This window comes from Eptatretus burgeri, chromosome 16, assembly GCF_056783735.1.
Source record: "Eptatretus burgeri isolate ZD-2024b chromosome 16, Ebu_testis_v1, whole genome shotgun sequence".
Lineage (NCBI taxonomy): Eukaryota > Metazoa > Chordata > Myxini > Myxiniformes > Myxinidae > Eptatretus > Eptatretus burgeri.
The window spans coordinates 61,232,138-61,250,679 of record NC_140976.1 but is presented as its reverse complement, the minus strand read 5'-3'; the positions used below and the strand labels follow the sequence as shown (position 1 = coordinate 61,250,679).

The 18,542-nt window shown below is 42.0% G+C and overlaps 1 protein-coding gene across 2 annotated transcripts in view; it reads left to right on the top strand.

The window, feature by feature from the left end:
• The window catches only part of KSR2 (kinase suppressor of ras 2), a 201,073-nt gene that overhangs the window by 60,495 nt on the left and 122,036 nt on the right, over positions 1 to 18,542 (top strand). For both annotated transcript variants that reach the window (XM_085860306.1, XM_085860305.1), the window contains exons 3-4: positions 13,405 to 13,558; positions 16,385 to 16,701. In XM_085860306.1, coding sequence (XP_085716432.1) covers positions 13,405 to 13,558; positions 16,385 to 16,701 — 471 coding nt within the window. The remainder of the gene's footprint in view (positions 1 to 13,404; positions 13,559 to 16,384; positions 16,702 to 18,542) is intronic.

Sequence of the window (18,542 nt, the reverse complement as noted above, 5' to 3'; positions counted from 1 at the left end):
TCCATTATTTGTTGAGGTCATCTTCCATCTGCTTGGAAGTCAGCTAAAATCACCGTTGCTCCGTGCCCTCTGCTTAAGTGTCCATCCAGCCATGTCCCTCCCCCCTTGTTTTCTCCATGTCCTACCCCCTCCTTACTTCCTTCACTTCCTCCTCTCCTTGCTTCCTTCATGCCTTGCATTCTCCTTCCTCCCTCTGCATCTTGACCCTTGTCTTTTCCCCCATACGTCCTGGCCTGTCTCTGTCTCTGTCTCTGTCTCTGTCTCTGTCTCTGTCTCTGTCTGTCCCTTCCTCGCTCCCCCCTCCGAGAAAATTGCACCATTCTCCTTCCACACCTCTGTCTCTGTCTCTCCCCCCCCCCCCATCAAGCGTGGTGTTGCCTTACTAACAGCTTGGCTGGCTTGGGATCTTAGGGTCCTGAATTCGAGTCCCGTTTGCCACTGAATTAACATCAGGTGGGGTTGACTCAACCTGTCATCCTTCCAAAGTCGGCGAAATGAGTACCAGTGTACTGTTATAGGGGCACAGCATTAGCGGCAGAGTCACACCCCAACAAAATGATAGTTACCCGGCAGCCAAGCTACCATAAGCAAGAAGAACAAGACCCCCCTCCTCACACCCTCCCTCCCGCAGTGTAAAGCGACGTTTGGTGAGGCGTTGCTCTCCCCACCTCCCCCCCCCCCCCGGGGCCTTGCTCTTCTTCCCTTTCCTTGCACCCCCCTTCCTCACCCCTTCCCGGCTTACCCTTCATTCTGAATTGTATGAAAATATAGAAAGGTGATCCTTTGTGCATGTACTGTAATTCAAATAAAGGGATTAGCAATTTGTTCAATATTTTTTTTTGTTGTTGTTTTGAACATCGCGTGTGTTGAGGTAATGTATGTGACGAAAGCCCGGTGTTGGCCTCATGGTAAGGTGAGAGGTTTAAGTTATTCGGGTCTTCAGTTTGAGCCCCAGTCATGCTGTTGAACAACATAACATCACGTGGGTTGATTCAGCTTGTCATCCTTCCGAGAGTGGCAGAATGAGTACCAGCTTAGTGTAAACAGGGGACACTGCATCAGCCGCCTAGCACGCTCCCAGCAATGATGCAAGCAGCCATAAGATGTTAGTTGGTTTTAAGAGATGGAAAGGAGACTGTGTGTGTGTGTGTGTGTGTGTGTGTGTGTGTGTGTGTGTGTGTGTGTGTGTGTGTGTGTGTGTGTGTGTGTGTGTGTGTGTGTGTGTGTGTGTGTGTGTGTGTGTGTGTGTGTGTGTGTGTGTGTGTGTGTGTGTGTGTGATGTTGATTGTTATCTCCATAATTCGGGTTTCAGAAGGTGGAACGGAGTCCGAGGACTCGAAGTATTCACCTTCATTTCAGTGAAGGATCGTGATTCATGGGCTAAGTTGTGTTGTTCTCAGAGTTTTGTTCCAAGGGCTCTTTTCAGGACTGTGACTGATCCCCAGACAACCTCCAACTGTAGTTTGTTTGTGGTAATGTTCCTAGGGATGGTTTGTTGGATCTTTGTGAGGTTCTTCTTTATCATTCCCATTGCTCAAATTCTCACTAATACAATTTTTGTGCTCTTCCGCTTCCAGGATCTTTTCACTTCATTCTTGAGATCTTGATATTTGGTCATTTTCTTGTTTTCTGTGTTATTTCGACCAAATCACTGGAAAGTGAAACCTCAATTAACAATGCCTTCTTTTCCTTTTTGTCTCTAATTACTTTTGTCTGGCCGCATTGCTTTGTTTTGTATATTCACGCTGCATGGGATCATCAGGTCATACGTGAGGATTATGTCCTTGTTTTCAATGATTGCTTTTGGTTTGTGTTTCCATGAGTTTTGTGGAACTGGGATATTGAAATTTCTGCAGTTGTACCAGTGGATTACTCATCATATCTTGTTGTGCTTTTGCATGCACAGCTGTTCTGACATGAGGTTTTTTTTCACATCCTGATAGGTGGTGACGTGCTTTGTTTCTACCTTGCGAAATCTACATCTGTCCGATTGACTCGGTCACACCATTTTCTTAAAGCATTGGTGTGCAGTAATCCCCTGTTTCTCGCAGGGGTTACGTTCCAAACCTTCCCGTGCTAAGTGAAAATCCGTGATGAATGGACGCCTCCCCCAAAAATCGACTCGTCTGGTCTGGTCGGTTTGGGAGTGATTGGGTTTGAGGTGCCTGAGATCGACTAGTCTGGTCTGGTCGGTTTGGCAGTGATTGGGTTTGAGGTGCCGGAGATCAACTAGTCTGGTCTGGTCGGTTTTGAGGTGCTGGGTATGAGCAGTGCTCGTCCAACGGCGGCAAACCTTTTTCCTTCCCGAAGCATATATCGAGAACCTTAACCTTCTCCTGGAGCGTCCCAGGACCTTCCTCTGGCGCTTCGGTTCCTTGCCAGAAGCCTCAGAAGGCGCAGGGCATTTGGGCGGCATTGTGGGGCTTGGAGAAAAAAACGAAGAAAATATTCGAAGTTCACAAGCGAAACTTTGTCTCGTGCGTTGTGTGACTGGTCGAGCACCACGCGTTATAATTTATTGCTTAAATAATTTATATTTTATATATTATTACCCCGATGTACCAGGGGAATCCGCAGAAAAAATAGTTACGTTCCAAGGGAAAACCCGCGATGAAGTGGGGGCGCGATAGGTGAACCGCGATGAAGCGGGGGTTGACTGTAGTGTCCTGAAAGCCATGAATTTTTCTCTTTGGCATTTATAATGATTTGTTCTCTGTCTCTTCTTAACCATTCAAGTGATCTTTGTCTATCCCCAATCTGTCCAACTTTTTTTTTTTTTTTTTTTTTTTTTTTTTTACCCTTGCCGAAGGAGAGGGTATTGCATTTGGGTCCGTTTGTTTGTCCATTTATTTGTCCATTTGTTTGTCTGTCTCTATCTCTGTTTTGTTTGTTTGTCCGCACAGAACTTTCGTGTATTTCTCCGCAACCGCTTGTCAGACTGAGACAAAATTTTCACCATATGTGCGATTACTCATGTAGAATGTTGTAATGATAATTATGATGTCATAGGTGCCTTCATTATGATGTCATAATTGCATGTGTAGAACACCACATCTGATCATTATGAAAATTATTGAGGGTCATCTCGAGATAAAATGGTTCACAGAAAAAAAATTGATGACATCATCGGTCACCTGATTTGGTAGCCATATTGTTTTTATTTTTTTTAAAACCTTCAAAAATCTTCTCTGAAGTAGCTGAACGGATCGAGATGAAACTTTGCATGTATGACCCTTTATCCATGAGGAACAAAAGGTTCACACATATGACATCATCAGTCACATGCTTTCGCAGCCATATTGGATTTACCATAAAATTTATATTTAAAAAAATCATCTTCTCCTGAACGGCTGGACGGATCGAGGGGAAACTTCACATAAATGTTCCCCAAGCCATGGGTGTACATTTTTTTAAAGGAATAATTGATAGGTCACATGGTTTGGCAGCCATATTGGATTGAAGAAAAATATTTAATTATCTTTTCTCTGGAACTGCTTAATCAATCGACATAAAACTTCACATTTCTGATCTTGTGGTGATAGAAATGTTTTAAATTTCAATTTGACCAGATGAAAGGTCTGGCAGCCAGAAATTTTTTTTTTTTTTTGATCTCGGTTCTTTTTGATTTTGTTTGATTGATCGATTGATTTTTTTTTTTTTTGAATAAGGCTTACGTGGCTATTGCTGGATGGGTTTGAGGGTAGATGATTAGCAGCTGAAATACGAATCCTATCCAGGTTCTTCCTGATGACTTCATCTTTGCTTTTTGCTTGTTCGGGTTCCTTCTGATTACTCCAATGCAGGGATGTACCTATTTGGTCTTTTGATTTGAATTGAATTAATTTTAATCCCATTCTGAATTCAATTGAATAATAAAATTTTAAAACTTTATGGGTCAGCGTCAGGTGTCCAATCAAAGTGGGATGTCTTGGTACCTGGTCATCACTGCCAGCAGTTGTAAAGTGGCAGTTCTAATTATATCTCTCATTATGGAACATACAGTACCAGTACACAAACGCCACACAAAATACGCCACAAAAAGTCCTGGTGAGGGTCTGCAATCTCTGAATGCTCTTTTTGTTGTTTATTTATTTATTTATTTATTTTGATTATATGTTTCCCTTCTCTTTTGTTCTTCTTCCAGTTGTCACTTTATATCTGTTGGTATTTCGTCTTCTATTTTTTATTTGTCGTTTTTGCAATCATTGGGGCTGAATTTGTTGCTCTTTCGGTTTGGTGTGAGACATCTTCTATTCACACCTGTTTTTCAAAGTTTTTGCAAGGTGAGTGAGATACCTTTTCTGGTTTGATGTGTTCATGGTTGAACACATTGTACGCATGTTCCAGTTTAGCCAGCGCTGCACTTTCTGTTCTACCTGACAGTTATCTGAGTGCGTGCTGAGGGCACGGACCTCGATTGGTCGGCCAATTCGACGACAGGTAAATGCGATAAGATGGTGGACCCTGTTAGACTTGACCGTTAAAATTGCCATTTAGGTCATGCCGTGCCAAATGTCATGCCATGCTAAGGGTCCCCAGGTCACCTCAGATTTTGCTGGAAAAATTCTTAAATGTAGATGTATAAGGCTCTACCCACCATGCAAAAGATTAGCTTTCAATTCCTCATAGTTTAAAAATATCTATCTCTGGAGACCTTTGAAATTTGGCCCTAAAAATGCCAAATGTGAAAAACTCATTTTTTTCCAAATTCAGTGGCTTATAATTTTATAATGGACTCCTCCAGAAAGCTAATATTGCAAATATTTACTAATTGGCATCCAAAATTTTCAATTATGGCATCAGATAGCTTCTGGGATGCATATTTCTCACTCTATAGGAAGCTAAAAATGGCTTTTTGGCTAAAACGAGCTAAAATAAGGTGAAACTATAGGAGCCCTCCTGAAAATATGGAACAACTTAGAATTTTTTCCTCATAACACAGTGAATATAGGGTCATTATCTATCCATAGATACATTTTTGCTGGGATAATACAGTTAGGTGACGAATTATAAAAGTTTTAACATAAGCCCTTGCCTCCGAGGGCTTGAAAATGGACCAATTTTGTCCCTTGCTTTGACCATGTGGCTCGGGGTTTAGGATCTTCATTTTTTTTCTAAAGATTGCCTCATATAAGATGTGTCTACTGACTGAATAATTTTATCTAATGCCCATGGCTTCATGGTGAAATAAATTATTATTTACATGCACGTTTTTTATAATTATTCACTTTTTTCATATTCAGAAGTTTATAAATCTTAAATGGAACGATTTAGGAAAGAGTTACTGCAGAATTTTATAAACTGGTAGACAAAATTTTCAGATTGTGTCATCAGAATGGCTCAAGAAAGCACATACTCCTAGTTTTAGGAAGCCAACGATGGCAATTTGGCCCAATTGGTACAAAACAAGGTGAACTTGCAGGGGTGCGCATGAGGCTAAATTATGCTTCCTATTAGACATTAGTGATAAGGATGTTATTTATTCATAAATACATGCTAATGATTACTTTTGTAAGTGATTGCAAGTTATAAATTAGAACAAATTTGATTAGTTGAGTAGCCGCTTTTTTATTTACAGATATACAGAGACAATGAATATAATAATTTTTATACCTTAGAAAACTCTTTAATGACCTTTCATCTTTTATGACATTCATTATCATGATTATCTAGCACTCAGAGGCACAGAATTTTACATCTTAGAAAACAGGTCTTGAACATGCTTAAGGTGGGTTTTCACGGGACGCGCGAACGGTTCAAACTTTTTTGAAATTCCCACCGAACAAAAAACGACTCCTGCGAACAATTGAATCCTCCGAACTCCCGCGCATGTTTGGCGAACTTTTGGAGCCTAAAATACGATATTTTTTTTTTTTTTTTTTTTTTGTAAACCTTGGTCGAGGCTCGTATGAGAGCAAACACACAACTCACAGCAAGGAGGCATGAGACAAGAGGGGCGGGAGTGGAAGGGACAAAACAGTGGGGAACAGACACATTAGGTGAACTGTGGAAGAGAGAGGGATGGGGATGGGACGGGGAACATGGCGAAGAGAAGATGGACATTTCAGGGACTTTCAGGAAGGAAAGCAGGAGAAATGAAGGAAGTGGCTTTGGTGGATTATCGGGGGTAGAAAAGATCGAGGATTTGGATGGGGGAAGATAAGAGGTGGTGGTGAACAGCTGTTTTGAAAGCCTGGAGGGAAGAATGGGAAAGAATAGAGTGAGGAAGTTTATTCCAAAGGCGGGAAAAAAGAGGAATGAAAGAGTGAAGATGAGCAGTGATTCGTGGTTTTGGTAGTTTTACCAGAAGGGGGTTGTTGGCGGACCTTGGGCGCCCTGTGGAAATGTGGTGGGGACAAATCGCAGAGACAGCAGGGGGGGCAAGGCTGGAGAGGAGTCGGTAGAAGACAGAAAGACCACCGACCAACCTGCGGTGATTGAGTGAGAGGCCCAAAGACTCAGCTTCATTGCGGGAGATGCCGATGATCTTAAATGCCCTGGTTTCGACAGCGTTAAGCCGAGAAAGGTGGGAGGCAGGAGCACCAGCCCAGAGGGGAGAGCAGTACTCCATCAGGCTACGGACAAAAGCTTTGTAAGTGGTCAGGAGCTCAAGAGGGCCGAGGAAGGACTTAGCACGACGGAGGATTCCCAGTCGGCGACTGGCTTTTGAGGCGAGCTTGGAAATATGACTTTCCCAGGAAAGATCATGGCAGATAGTGAGACCTAGAAGCTTGAAAGAAAAGACTTCTTCCAGAGGATTGTTGAGAAAGTGGATGGGGGGGTTTTGTAAATGGTCCTTTCGAAGAGACATAGTGAGAGTGTGAGATTTGTCTGGATTGAAAGACATGTTCCACGTGTTGGACCAGTTTGTGATTTTATCCAGATCTGCAGTGAGCGAAGAAGCTGCTGCTTGCCGGTCTGAGGGATGACAGATGGTACGGCAGAGGGTGGAGTCGTCGGCAAAGAGAAATAGAGGATTTTCCAGAGAGTCCGAGAGATCATTGATGAAAACCAGAAAAAGAACAGGGCTCAGAACGCTACCTTGAGGAACTCCAGCCTGCACAGGAAGAGCGGATGAAAGAACTCCATTTAGGGAGTTGGATTTAGGGAGTTGGATTTACGAATGTTGGACTTTGCCATTTTTTCGACATTCGCATCCTTCGCGAACCGTTCGCGTGTCCCGTGAAAACCCACCTTTAAAGTCATGCAGTGACAGTTGGTACTGACGTCCACCAGATTTTATGTCGGGGGGCCTCAACCACACAAAGAATGTCGAGTAATGGCACCCAGCATTGAGCTTTCTTTTTTTCTGGAGGCCATGAGAATGTGTTACCCCTTTCTTGCTTCATGAAGTTCACACATATCATTTTCATCATTATTTCTTGTGACAATGTTCCCAATATACCATTTTCTGTCATAAACACAAGCAATATATTTCCCAGCCTGGTATACATCCAGTACATTTCGGGTTGAGACTAATAACTGAGACAGATGAGCTTGTGTGGTTTCCGGTCCTGTGCATACTGTTGATGATACAGCATCAGAAGAAACCCTTTTCATCTCCAGACGTGTTGAGGAGATTGGCAGGAAACCATGGTGTGACCGTGTACCAGCAATGGTTGTTGCTGCTCTGAAGCGCTTCTCAAGGTCATACTCCATTGCATTTTGTTGGATTCCTTGTGATGTCACAAAGAAGAATTTGATCATGATGTAGGCAAATACTGTCTTCTGAACGGAAAGTAATTCCTGATCTCCATGAAATCAATTCTTGTGACTTCTTCTCCAAAGCAGCAACTTGTTTTAGCCCAACCTTCCTTGTATAATAGGTCTTGTGACACTCCTGGTCTAATTTGGTTCCAACAGTGCATCTACTTGTCAAACTTGTGCCACTGGGCCCAGGTTTTTCTGCATCCATTTCCTTTGTTTCCTCCTCTCCTTTGTTCTACAAACAGACAAACAGACAGACAGGTTGACTGTGCTGCTCCTAGTGTTGTGACAGACCATTACTCCATCTAGTGGTGTATGTCATAACTAATGACTTCAAATAGAGAACTGTAGAACATTTTAAAAAAAATTAAAACCCAAGCATATGTTCGGATTATCATTACAAGAATTTATTTTTGAATAAAAAATGTACTTGTAATTATTAATTTATGAGAAGAATAATCTAAGTTGTTACATAACCTCAGTTAATGCCCCCTGCATATTCACCATTTTTGGTCAAAGTGGTATTTTCAACTTCCTACAGATAGAAACGTATGCATTTATCAGGCATTCTGATAACAGATCCTTAAATTTCATATGCCAGTTTATAAATATCTGCAGTATCACTTTGCTAGAGTGTTCAGTTTCAGATTTATAAGCTCATGAATATGAAAAAAGTGAATAATTATTAGAAAACGTGCATGTAAATAAAAAATTATTTTAATATGAAGCCATGGGCGTGAGAGAAAATTATTCCGTCAGTCGACACATCTTATATGAGGCAATCTTTAGAAAAAAAATTAAGATCCTAAACCCCTAGCCACGTGGTCAAACCAGTGGATAAAATTGGTCCATTTTAGAGCCCTCGGAGGCAAGGGCTTATGGTAAAACTTTTATAATTCATCACCTAACTGTATTATCCCAACAAAAATGTATCTATGGATAGATAATGACCCTATAATCACTGTGTTATGAGGAAAAAATTCTAAGTTCCATATTTTCAGGAGGGCTCCTATAGTTTCACCTTATTTTAGCTCGTTTTGGCCCAAAAGCCATTTTTAGCTTCCTATAGAGTGAGAAATATGCATCCCAGAGGCTATCTGATGCCATAATTGAAAAATTTGGATGCCAATTAGTAAATATTTACAATATTAGCTTTCTGGAGGAGTCCATTATAAAATTATAAGCCCCTGAAATTGAAATAAATGCGTTTTTCACATTTGGTATTTTTAGGGCCAAATTTCAAAGGTCTCGAGAGATAGATATTTTTTTAAAGTATGACGAATTGAAAGCTAATCTTTTGCATGGTGGGTAGAGCCATATAGATCTACATTTAAGAATTTTTCCAGCAAAATCTGAGGAGGTGACCTGGGCAGGTTTTTGAAATTTAGGTGAGTTGGCATGGAATGACCAATTTGTGGTTGCTGCACATCCCACCGAGCCACGGAGTTATCTGCTGCACGTCGGCCTTCAGGACCATGTGTTCAGGAGGAATCCCAACTACTTCCCCTAAGTGGTAAGCCACGAACCCTGCGTCCATAACAATTGGACCACCATATACATTATGACCACCATATTGGACCCTGCAACGATTGGACCATTGGATCAAATAATTCATCGGACGTAATCCATAACTTTGTGTTTTTTGTAATCCTGAATTGGGTTTTTTTGGATACACTATCGAGGCTCATATGAGAGCTAACACACAGAAATGCACAAGGGTATCAGGATATAAGGGGGGCGGGAAAGGGAATAGGAAAAAAACAGTGGGGAACAGAGACATGAGATCTGTGGAAGAGAGAGGGATGGGGCGGGGTACACAGGGTAAACAAGATGGACACTACAGGGCCTTTCATGTCCTTTCATGACAGGTGCTTTCAGGAAGGAAAGCAGGGAATTTGAACGAGGTGGGTTTGGGGTGGATTAGTGGGGGCAGAAAAGATTGTAGTTTTGGATGGTGGAAGATAAAAGATGGTGGTGAACAGCTGTTTTGAAGACCTGGAGGGAAGAAGGAATGAAGAGAGAGAGTGAGTTTGTTCCAAAGGTGGGGAAAAAGAGGAATGAACGAATAAAGATGAGCAGTGATTCTTGATTTTGGTAGTTATACCAGAAGGGGGTTACTGGTGGACCTTCAGCGCCTTGTGGAAATATGGTGGGGACATATCGCAGACAGAGCAGGGGGGAGGCAAGACCAGAGAGGAGACTGTAGAAGACAGAAAGACCACCGACCTGCCTGCAGTGAGAGAGTGAAAGGCCCAAAGATTCAGCCTCACCACGGGAGAAACCAATGATCCCAAACGCCTTGGTTTCCACAATGTGAAGCTGAGAAAGGTGACAGGCAGGAGCACCAGTCCAGAGGGGAGAGCAGTACTCCATCAGGCTGCAGACGAAAGCTTTGTATGTGGTCAGGAGCTCAGGTGGGATCAGGAAGGACTTTGCACAACGGATGATTCCTTGTTGATGACTGGCTTTGGAGGTCAGGTTGGAAATGTGGCTTTCCCAGGAAAGATCATGGCAGATAGTGAGACCCAGAAGCTTGAATGAATGGACTTCTTCAAGAGCATTGTTGAGAAAGTGGACGTGGGTGAGGGGGTGGGTGGCCTATAAGGAAGCATCGGACGGCTATAGTGCATAATGGGTTTCATAGGGATTATTAAGAAGATTTTATTCGGCCAACTAGTTTCTCGTTGCCTCTGTCATCTGGCCCTGTTAATTGGGCAGCACGAGGTCCGCTGACTTCAACATAGCGTCGCGCGGTTACTTTAAGTTCAATTTATATTCTGTTTTCATTTCATCTGTTTTCAGGGCATTTCATCCAACAGCGAGCTGGCTGGTCACGTGACGCGCGCACAGACGTGCAGGCAGTGAGTGATTGAGCTTCTCAGTGGCCTTTTTAGTTGGGGTCCAGCTCTGTCCTGGATACAGCCATTAAATGCAGACACTAAGAGTATTTATTTCACGGCCATAAACATGGGTTTGAAAATTGTATAATGATGTTGGGAATGATTCCTAGAATATGGAGATTTTTGCTTCGAGCGGCCTCATGCGTTTATTTTAAATTCAATTTGAATTCTGTTTTCACTTTCCGTAGTCGCTAAGGTTGATTAACATTCGGTTGCATCAAGTTTTGTATCCGAGCTGGCCGTCAAACCCGCTCGGGTGTATTATTAATGATGTTATAAAGGACACAAGAAACAGGCACAAATATGTAATGTAACGTGTTAGATAGGGTGGTGGAATAGACACTGCGGAGAACGGTGGTAAAACCTGGAATTTTATTTATTTATACACCTTTAAACCTTTATTTGCCCCCATTAGACCGTCTGAAGTGGGGGTTTATGGATTTGGTCTCTATTTTGGTGTACGTGCGTGCGTCCGTTACATGTATGGACGGATTTTATTCATACTTGTCACAAAGACAAAACATTATTGTGTACATATGCATGTCATATTTTTTCAATATCAGATCCAATTGACTGACTGGCGGCCATTTTAGTAGTAAAAATATATACCCGATGTTGAACACATCCTCAACCATTTCTCAGGCATGCATTTACCGATGTTGTTCAAACTTGACACCCCGATAAAGAACGATGGCTTACATATGCACGTCATTTTTTTTTTTCGAGATCACATCCAAGATGTCTGATTGGTGGCCATTTTGTTACTTAAATGTGTCCGCAACCATTTCTCAGACGTGCATGGTCCGATTTTGTTCAAACTTGGCACAAGCACAGTACATGATGGCATACACGTGTGCCTCACTTTTTTTGCAATCCAATCAATGATTGCCGACTTGTAGACTGGCGGCCATTTTAGGTGTACGTAAATATTGGCTATCCCTTTAACTCCGTACAGCAAAATTGCTAAAACAATGGGGGTTATGACATGTTGTCTTGTTCAATTGCTTGAATTGAATTATACAATTAGACTGTAGAAGACTGAAGAACATATGAATGTAGCACATAAATCTCCTTCATAATACTTCCAAGAACCTTGCTATATATCGATATGGAGCATTATAGGGTGTGGCATGTGTCTTGTGGTGAAGAAAAGGCCATCATCATGGCGATGTACCAATCAATAAAGCCCATCTCTGAAATTGCGACTCGACGTCATCTTATTAGTGTGTAAGGGTGGTTGGTGTATAAGACTGCTTCAGTGGTGCTAAACTTCCAGATATTTTAAAACTATCTTTAAAATCGTTATTTTATGAAAGTTGAAGTACAGGAGGGCCTTTCTGTTCGTGGGTTTCCCCCCTTGCGGATTCGCTCTATCGCGATGAATTTATTGAGGCAAGGTTTGCGGATTGTGCTGAATATGCTCAAATAATCATGGGTTGGTGAACTATTTCCCACATTTATTCACCTAATTAACATGGGATCAATATTATGATCATTATTATTAATGTGAAGTTTCATGATCATCATTACTAAAGAAAATACACTTTATTTTGTTTTTAATGCAGGAAAAAATACTTTATTTTAGGACCTTAATAACTTTTATTCATGAAAATATATAGCACAAACGTGTTAATTAAGGGTACAGTTTTGACAAATTTTAAAGTTGAAGTCCCGAACTGTATTTTCCCCACCACCCCCTACATTTGCGTATTTGTGGTTCATGGGGATGTTCAAGAACGTAACCCCGACAAATGGCAAGGCCCTCCTCTATATACTTGAACACTGCACGGGGTATCGCGTTCTCTGAACTCTATTTGATTAGTGTCCTTGACCTACTTTTTCAGATTGTAATATAATTAAAAAAAAAAACACATTTTGATCATAACTTGAATAATTTTCATGATGTTGAGTTTCATGGATAGGGTTTATATGGAGGCACATTTTCTTAATTTACACTCTATCCCTAAATGTTGGATGTCAAGTTCATATGGTGGGCTGAATAAAATAATGGCCATCATTGGATCACAGGTGTGTGTCAGGGGAGGCTTTCCCTTGGTGATCACTTTGTGATTGCAGATATCTGGTTGGTATTCTTGATCTTTTCTATCCTCACTGATTTTCCTCTCCAGTCCACCTGCATTCTTTCCCACATTTACCCTGTTTGTCAGCGTTACCTGTCTGCTCACATGGCCTTTACCTATTTATCCTCCTCTGTCCCAATGTGGTAACAATACATCCTTCCTAATTATACTCCCTTGTCCGTTAGTTGTTTTCCCAATTTTCCCTCCTTTATCTGCCTGTTCCCTGAACTGCTTTGTTGTTGATGTCGGTTTCTCGCACTTTTGTCATTCTTCTCTTCAATGAGCCTCTATCTCTGTAAATAAACGGTACATACATACAGTGGCCAGAATGGCTGGAGTTGTGCACACTGGTCTATAAGCTGTCTCGCCTGAGTTTGAATCCCGACCCAGCTTTAAGCTATCATCCCGGTGTTTCACAGGGAGGGTGATTCATTAATGTGTGAGCTGTAACTGGATGTCCTGTCTGCCAGCATTAGTTGTTGGATGTTTAAGATCCCACAGAGTCCTTTGCAAAGAGTATGTGAGCTTCCAGCAAAGATGGAACCAGCAGCCACAACATTTGTTGTTGGCATGCCCTTTCCAACACTTCCCTGTTGTAATCCGCTTGAACCCTTCCGACTTTTATTCCATGCTTTGTGCTTGGATTTGTTTGCTGCGTACTCCTGTATTGCTGTGCACTCTTTATGGTGTGTTTCTTCATGTGCTCCATGTGATAGGGAATGCTAGCAGATGGTTCTCTATCCCTGGAGATTCTGCTCAGCATGACTGAAGACGAGGTCGCCGATACTCTACGTGTGTTTGGTGGCACAGATGAAGAATGTGCGCGCTGGCAGGCTGTGATTGCATGTCTCCACGATTTGCTTAATTCAGGTATGTAATTTGTTTTGAAGAAACGATATGTTTAAAAATGAGGAAGTGAGCGAAATTATTTGGTTATGCAAGTCCTCATCTCACTCTTTTTGTGTCCCTACATTGTCCTCACTTTGTAACTCCCATCTGAAAACAGTTTTCCACCTGAAAAAGTCAAGGTTTACAGCCACGTCTGATGTGCCTCTATTTAAAGGCTTGGATTGAATTGACACCTGCATTCTTGCATCTTCTTTGTTGAAGTAGCATCTCCTGTTTTTTTTAATATCTTTGATAGATCACGAACGTTACCCCTATCCACAAGAAGGGTGTAAAGCCCAATTTGTATAAATCCAGACTACTTTGCCTTCTTTCGTTTGAAAGAACCTCAAATCTTTTGTTACTCACGTCTCCTGTCTATGGAACCGCCTTCCTGAGGCCATTATTTTCCACTCGTCCCTTCAGGGCTTCAAGCTTGCATTGCACCGCCACCTCATGTCATCACCCAGTCTAACGCATGATCTTTATGACCCCCATTAATGCTTCCGAAGGCAACCCTTTTACTTGCTCGTTTCAGTTTCCTCCCCTTCTCTTCCTCTTCTTTTCCTGTTCGTGTATTTCCCTTGCTCGTTGCGCCCAATTGTTCCCCTCCTACTCCACTGTCAATTTAACCTTGCTCTTCCATGAGCCTCGCTCTTTTTGGTTGGGTGGGGGTGCTCTTGTTGAGGGGATAGAGGGGTGGGGAGAAACAAATCAATTGAACTGGTAATTTCTGTTGACACAGCTGGACATGTTGTTTCTCCTTTCCCAGCTGTTGCTATTTCTGAAACAGAAGGTCATGTTCTGGATATTTCCCTGAGTTTGTCCTTTATAGTCTGTCCAATAGTGTTATTTCCTCTCGTCCTTTCATGTTGTGACCCACCACCATATAATATAGTCCTATTTCCACCCATGACATTTTCTATTCTCACTCGTTCTCAAACACCGCCACGTGTCCAATACCCTGTGATGCGTGCAATATTCCTTACGTGCCCATTTTTAACCTATCTGCCAACGTGACCCTTGTCTGGTTTTCCCTTCATTGTCTGTTTTCTTCTGTCCCATTGATGTTTGTTCATTGACCCACCATCTCTATTTTTGAGCCTCAAACATTGTTTATAAACACACAAAAAACATCCAATTGCTTTGATATTCTGTGCCATTGTGCTTTTATCCTCCAGCTCTTTGAAGCATTCAAGTTTGTCAACATTTCCTTGTTTCCCGATTTTAGCTGTGCACATAAGCAATGTATGTTCCACATACTTCCACGTCTCGCATTGGAAGCCGGTGTGCCTCTAGGCTTTGTATTTTGATCCTATTCTATTTTTTAAGTTAATGAGCTCTCCTTTTCTCGAAATATATATATATATATATATATATATATATATATATATATATATATATATATATATATATATATATATATATATATATATATATTTGCTGAAGATTCCACATAAATCGTTTGTCATCCCAATCATACATTGGCAGCAGTTACATCACTAATAGCAGACCTCTCGAACATCATGAACAGGTCTGGGACCCGGACACCACATTTAATCCAGGGAAGTCGCACATCCTTCTGATGTTTCTCCAGAACAACTGCCAAACAATTCAAACTATTAACTTTTTTCACCAATTTACTGACAGAGGGTCATTCTCTTGCATTATTAGGTCGTGCTATCTGCTGCAACCTCCTTGGTTGATCATATTTCCAAGCTGGCTTACACTGCTATTCCACAGTCTGTGCATTGTCTTTGTGCCACATCCTTGCTCATGACCTTTGAACTTCTCATAGCTGACAAGACGTTTGTATGTAATGTGATACATATTGCTTGCCCTTGTGGGTAATGCCCCACACTGTTCCACCTCTCTTTTTTTTTATTCCAAGACTGTGCATTTTCGATCCGCGTAGAGTACCTGCCCTACGAGCGATCTCTTGTTGATGCCTCTGTCTTGAATCCTGACGAAGTGAATCCAACCGTTCCTTGCGTTGTGGAGCCGATTCTTGTTGACGCCTTTGTCTTGCATTCTGACAAATGGAATCCAATCGTTTTTCTTGTTGTGCTGATTTCGGCTTTTTTTCCTTGGCATTGTGATGCACTTGTTTGAATTGCAATTTAACTTTTGCTGCAAACAATATATTTTCCCAAAATAAAGTTTCTCTTCATTTTCTTTCCACGAATTCCATCCGACCAAAGTATTCAATATTCTCTCTGAATATCTACACCCCCATCCCCACCTAAATGGATCATTTCCTGCAACTTTTGTTTTTTTGACATTTTCTCGAATTAGGCCTCCTTATCGGACTTTTTGAAAAATCGCCCCCACCCCACTTTGCTCAAAGGAATAAAATGCCAAGATGCAAGATGGCCGAAAAAAAACAATATATGTATATCAAAACTTACTCACACAGGGACAACTTCTGGGTGCCCTCATTGATCCCTTAATTTCAGCTTCCTCGATCAAATCCTCTCAAAACCACTTTCTTCAACCTTCTTCGTAATCTCGTTTGTGAAATCATATCCCGGTATCAGTTCAATTTCTCTCTTCTCAACAATATGCTCCTCTGTGGCAATCCACCACTATCTTGTTTTCTATCCCTGCTTACCATAGACTCTTCCTTTTTAACTCTTGCCTTAAAACTCTGTTTGCTTATTTGTTCATCCACCTGAATATCACATGTTCTTCTTTTCCCCATTGTCCCCTCGCTATTTTGCATCAACTCCGCTGTCATATTGCTCTTCCACGAGTCATAATGCTCTTCATGAAAAAAAAAAAATCGAAAATATATTTTTTCTTTCCTGGCAGGCTCTTGTGCATCTAAGTGTGAGTGCACAATCTCATGGCCTGCGAAAGATATCCGCATTGATCCTGTATCTACACCTGATCATCTGGCCCTGCCTGACTCACCTGTGCAGCTTTGTGAAGAGATGAGCCAAGCGCAAGCCACACTCCCACCATCGCCAAGGCTTCGCATTCGTCATCTGCCTTCTCCTTCCCCACCACAAACACCACCTATTGGGGAAACTATAATGACACCACCACCGATGGCAACACTTATGTTGAATCCTGTGGCTCCAGGGACTCCCCCACTTAACTTGGCAGGACGAGGTCGTCGCTCAAAGGTTTGTTGGTGCTTAGATTACCTGACATTACTTTATTTGGAAAAAAAAATTGAAGTGAGTGTGAAGGCATAAATTCAAACTTTTCTGTAAAAGATAAATACTGAAGACTAATGCTTGTGCACAACCAGTGGAAGCATACAAGAGGCTACAAAATTGATTTTACTACAGTGATGACAGCATTTTGTCAATTATATAATTCTTGTCTCACACAGATCTCGTTTTTTTCATTTATCTTCTCAACTCACAAACTTGCATGCACATATACACACATATACTTTTAAGACCAGATAGGTCTCCGTTTCACCTCCTGAAACCCACTCACATGTGGAGATAGCAGCCAACAACAGCAACTTGCATACACACATGCACACACACACTCATGCATATACAGGTAGTGGACAAAAAAATGGAAACACCAATGTAAAGTCACTTAATATGGTGTTGGGCCACCACGTGTGGCCAGTACGGCCTGGATGCGCCGTGGCATAGAGTCCATCAGTGTCTGGAATTCTGCAAGAGGGATGTGGCACCATTCTTCCATTAGAAAGTCAATCAACTCGCACCTCTTTGATGGAGGTGTGAAACGATGTATCGTGCATCGTTCCAGAATATCCCATAAATGCTTGATTGGGTTTAGATCTGGTGACCTAGAAGGCATAACAAATGGATAACGTCAATGTCATGCTCATCAAACCATTGGGTGACCACACATGCTCTGTGAATGGAGGCATCGTCATCCTGGAAGACACCCCACCGAACAGGAAAGAAATGCTGCAACTTGGGGTGGAGATTATCACTTGGTACCATTAAATAGTGATTGGCATTGACCTTATCTTCTAAAGGAGAGACTACACCCAAACCATGCTAGGAAATGCACCCTACTACATTACAGAACCACCAGAACCCTTCGCTGTTGAAACTAAGCACCCAGAGTTGTCGACTTCTTTAGGTTGGCACCACACGTGCACTCATCCGTTTGTCAAGAACATGGTGAAGGATGATTCATCTCACCATATCACTTTTCTCCACTGCTTGGGAGTCCATTGGCTGTGCTCTTTGCACCACTGGACTCACAAACATACATTGCCAGGTATGATGAGCGGTTTATGCACTGCAATCCTATTATGGTTTCTCGGCAGACCATTTTTGATGAAACTGGCTTGCACGCACACAAGGTTGAAATTTACAGTCAATTGATCTATAGTTGCTCACCGGCCTTGCCTTGCACTTCAAATTAATGCACGGATATGGTGATCCTGAAGTATGTGCTACCGCCCACTGCTGCCCTTTGCCGATGAAGCCTTTCCCTGAGAATTCCATGCCGACATCACCTGAGACACCGTTGCTCATAAAACATCAGCAAGTTGAGCTGTCTTTGTCACTGAAGTTCCTCCCAAATGCACCCCAACAATCACCCCTCTTTCAAAGTCACTGAGTTCTCCTCTTGCAGCCATGCTAGCCATAATTATTATAGGCAACTAGGCCTGTGTAGCATTTTTATGTGTGACCCTAAGCATGCTGGGATGTTATTTGCCTTACTAACACATGGTCCACACCTGTGTGGAAGCTCATTTACTCAGGTTTGTTCGTTTGCGTATATACAGGTAGTGGACGAGAAATGAAGGTGGATACTTTGAAACATGGGAATGCTCCATTCCACTTTCTGAAACCCACATATGGAGATAACAACTAGTGACACACACACACACACACACACACACACACACACACGGAGGTGGATACTTTGAGACCTGAGCAGGCTCTGTTCCACCTTCTGAAACCCGCATGTGGAGATAACAACCAACGATTCACACACACAGTCACGCAAACGGCTTGCAAGT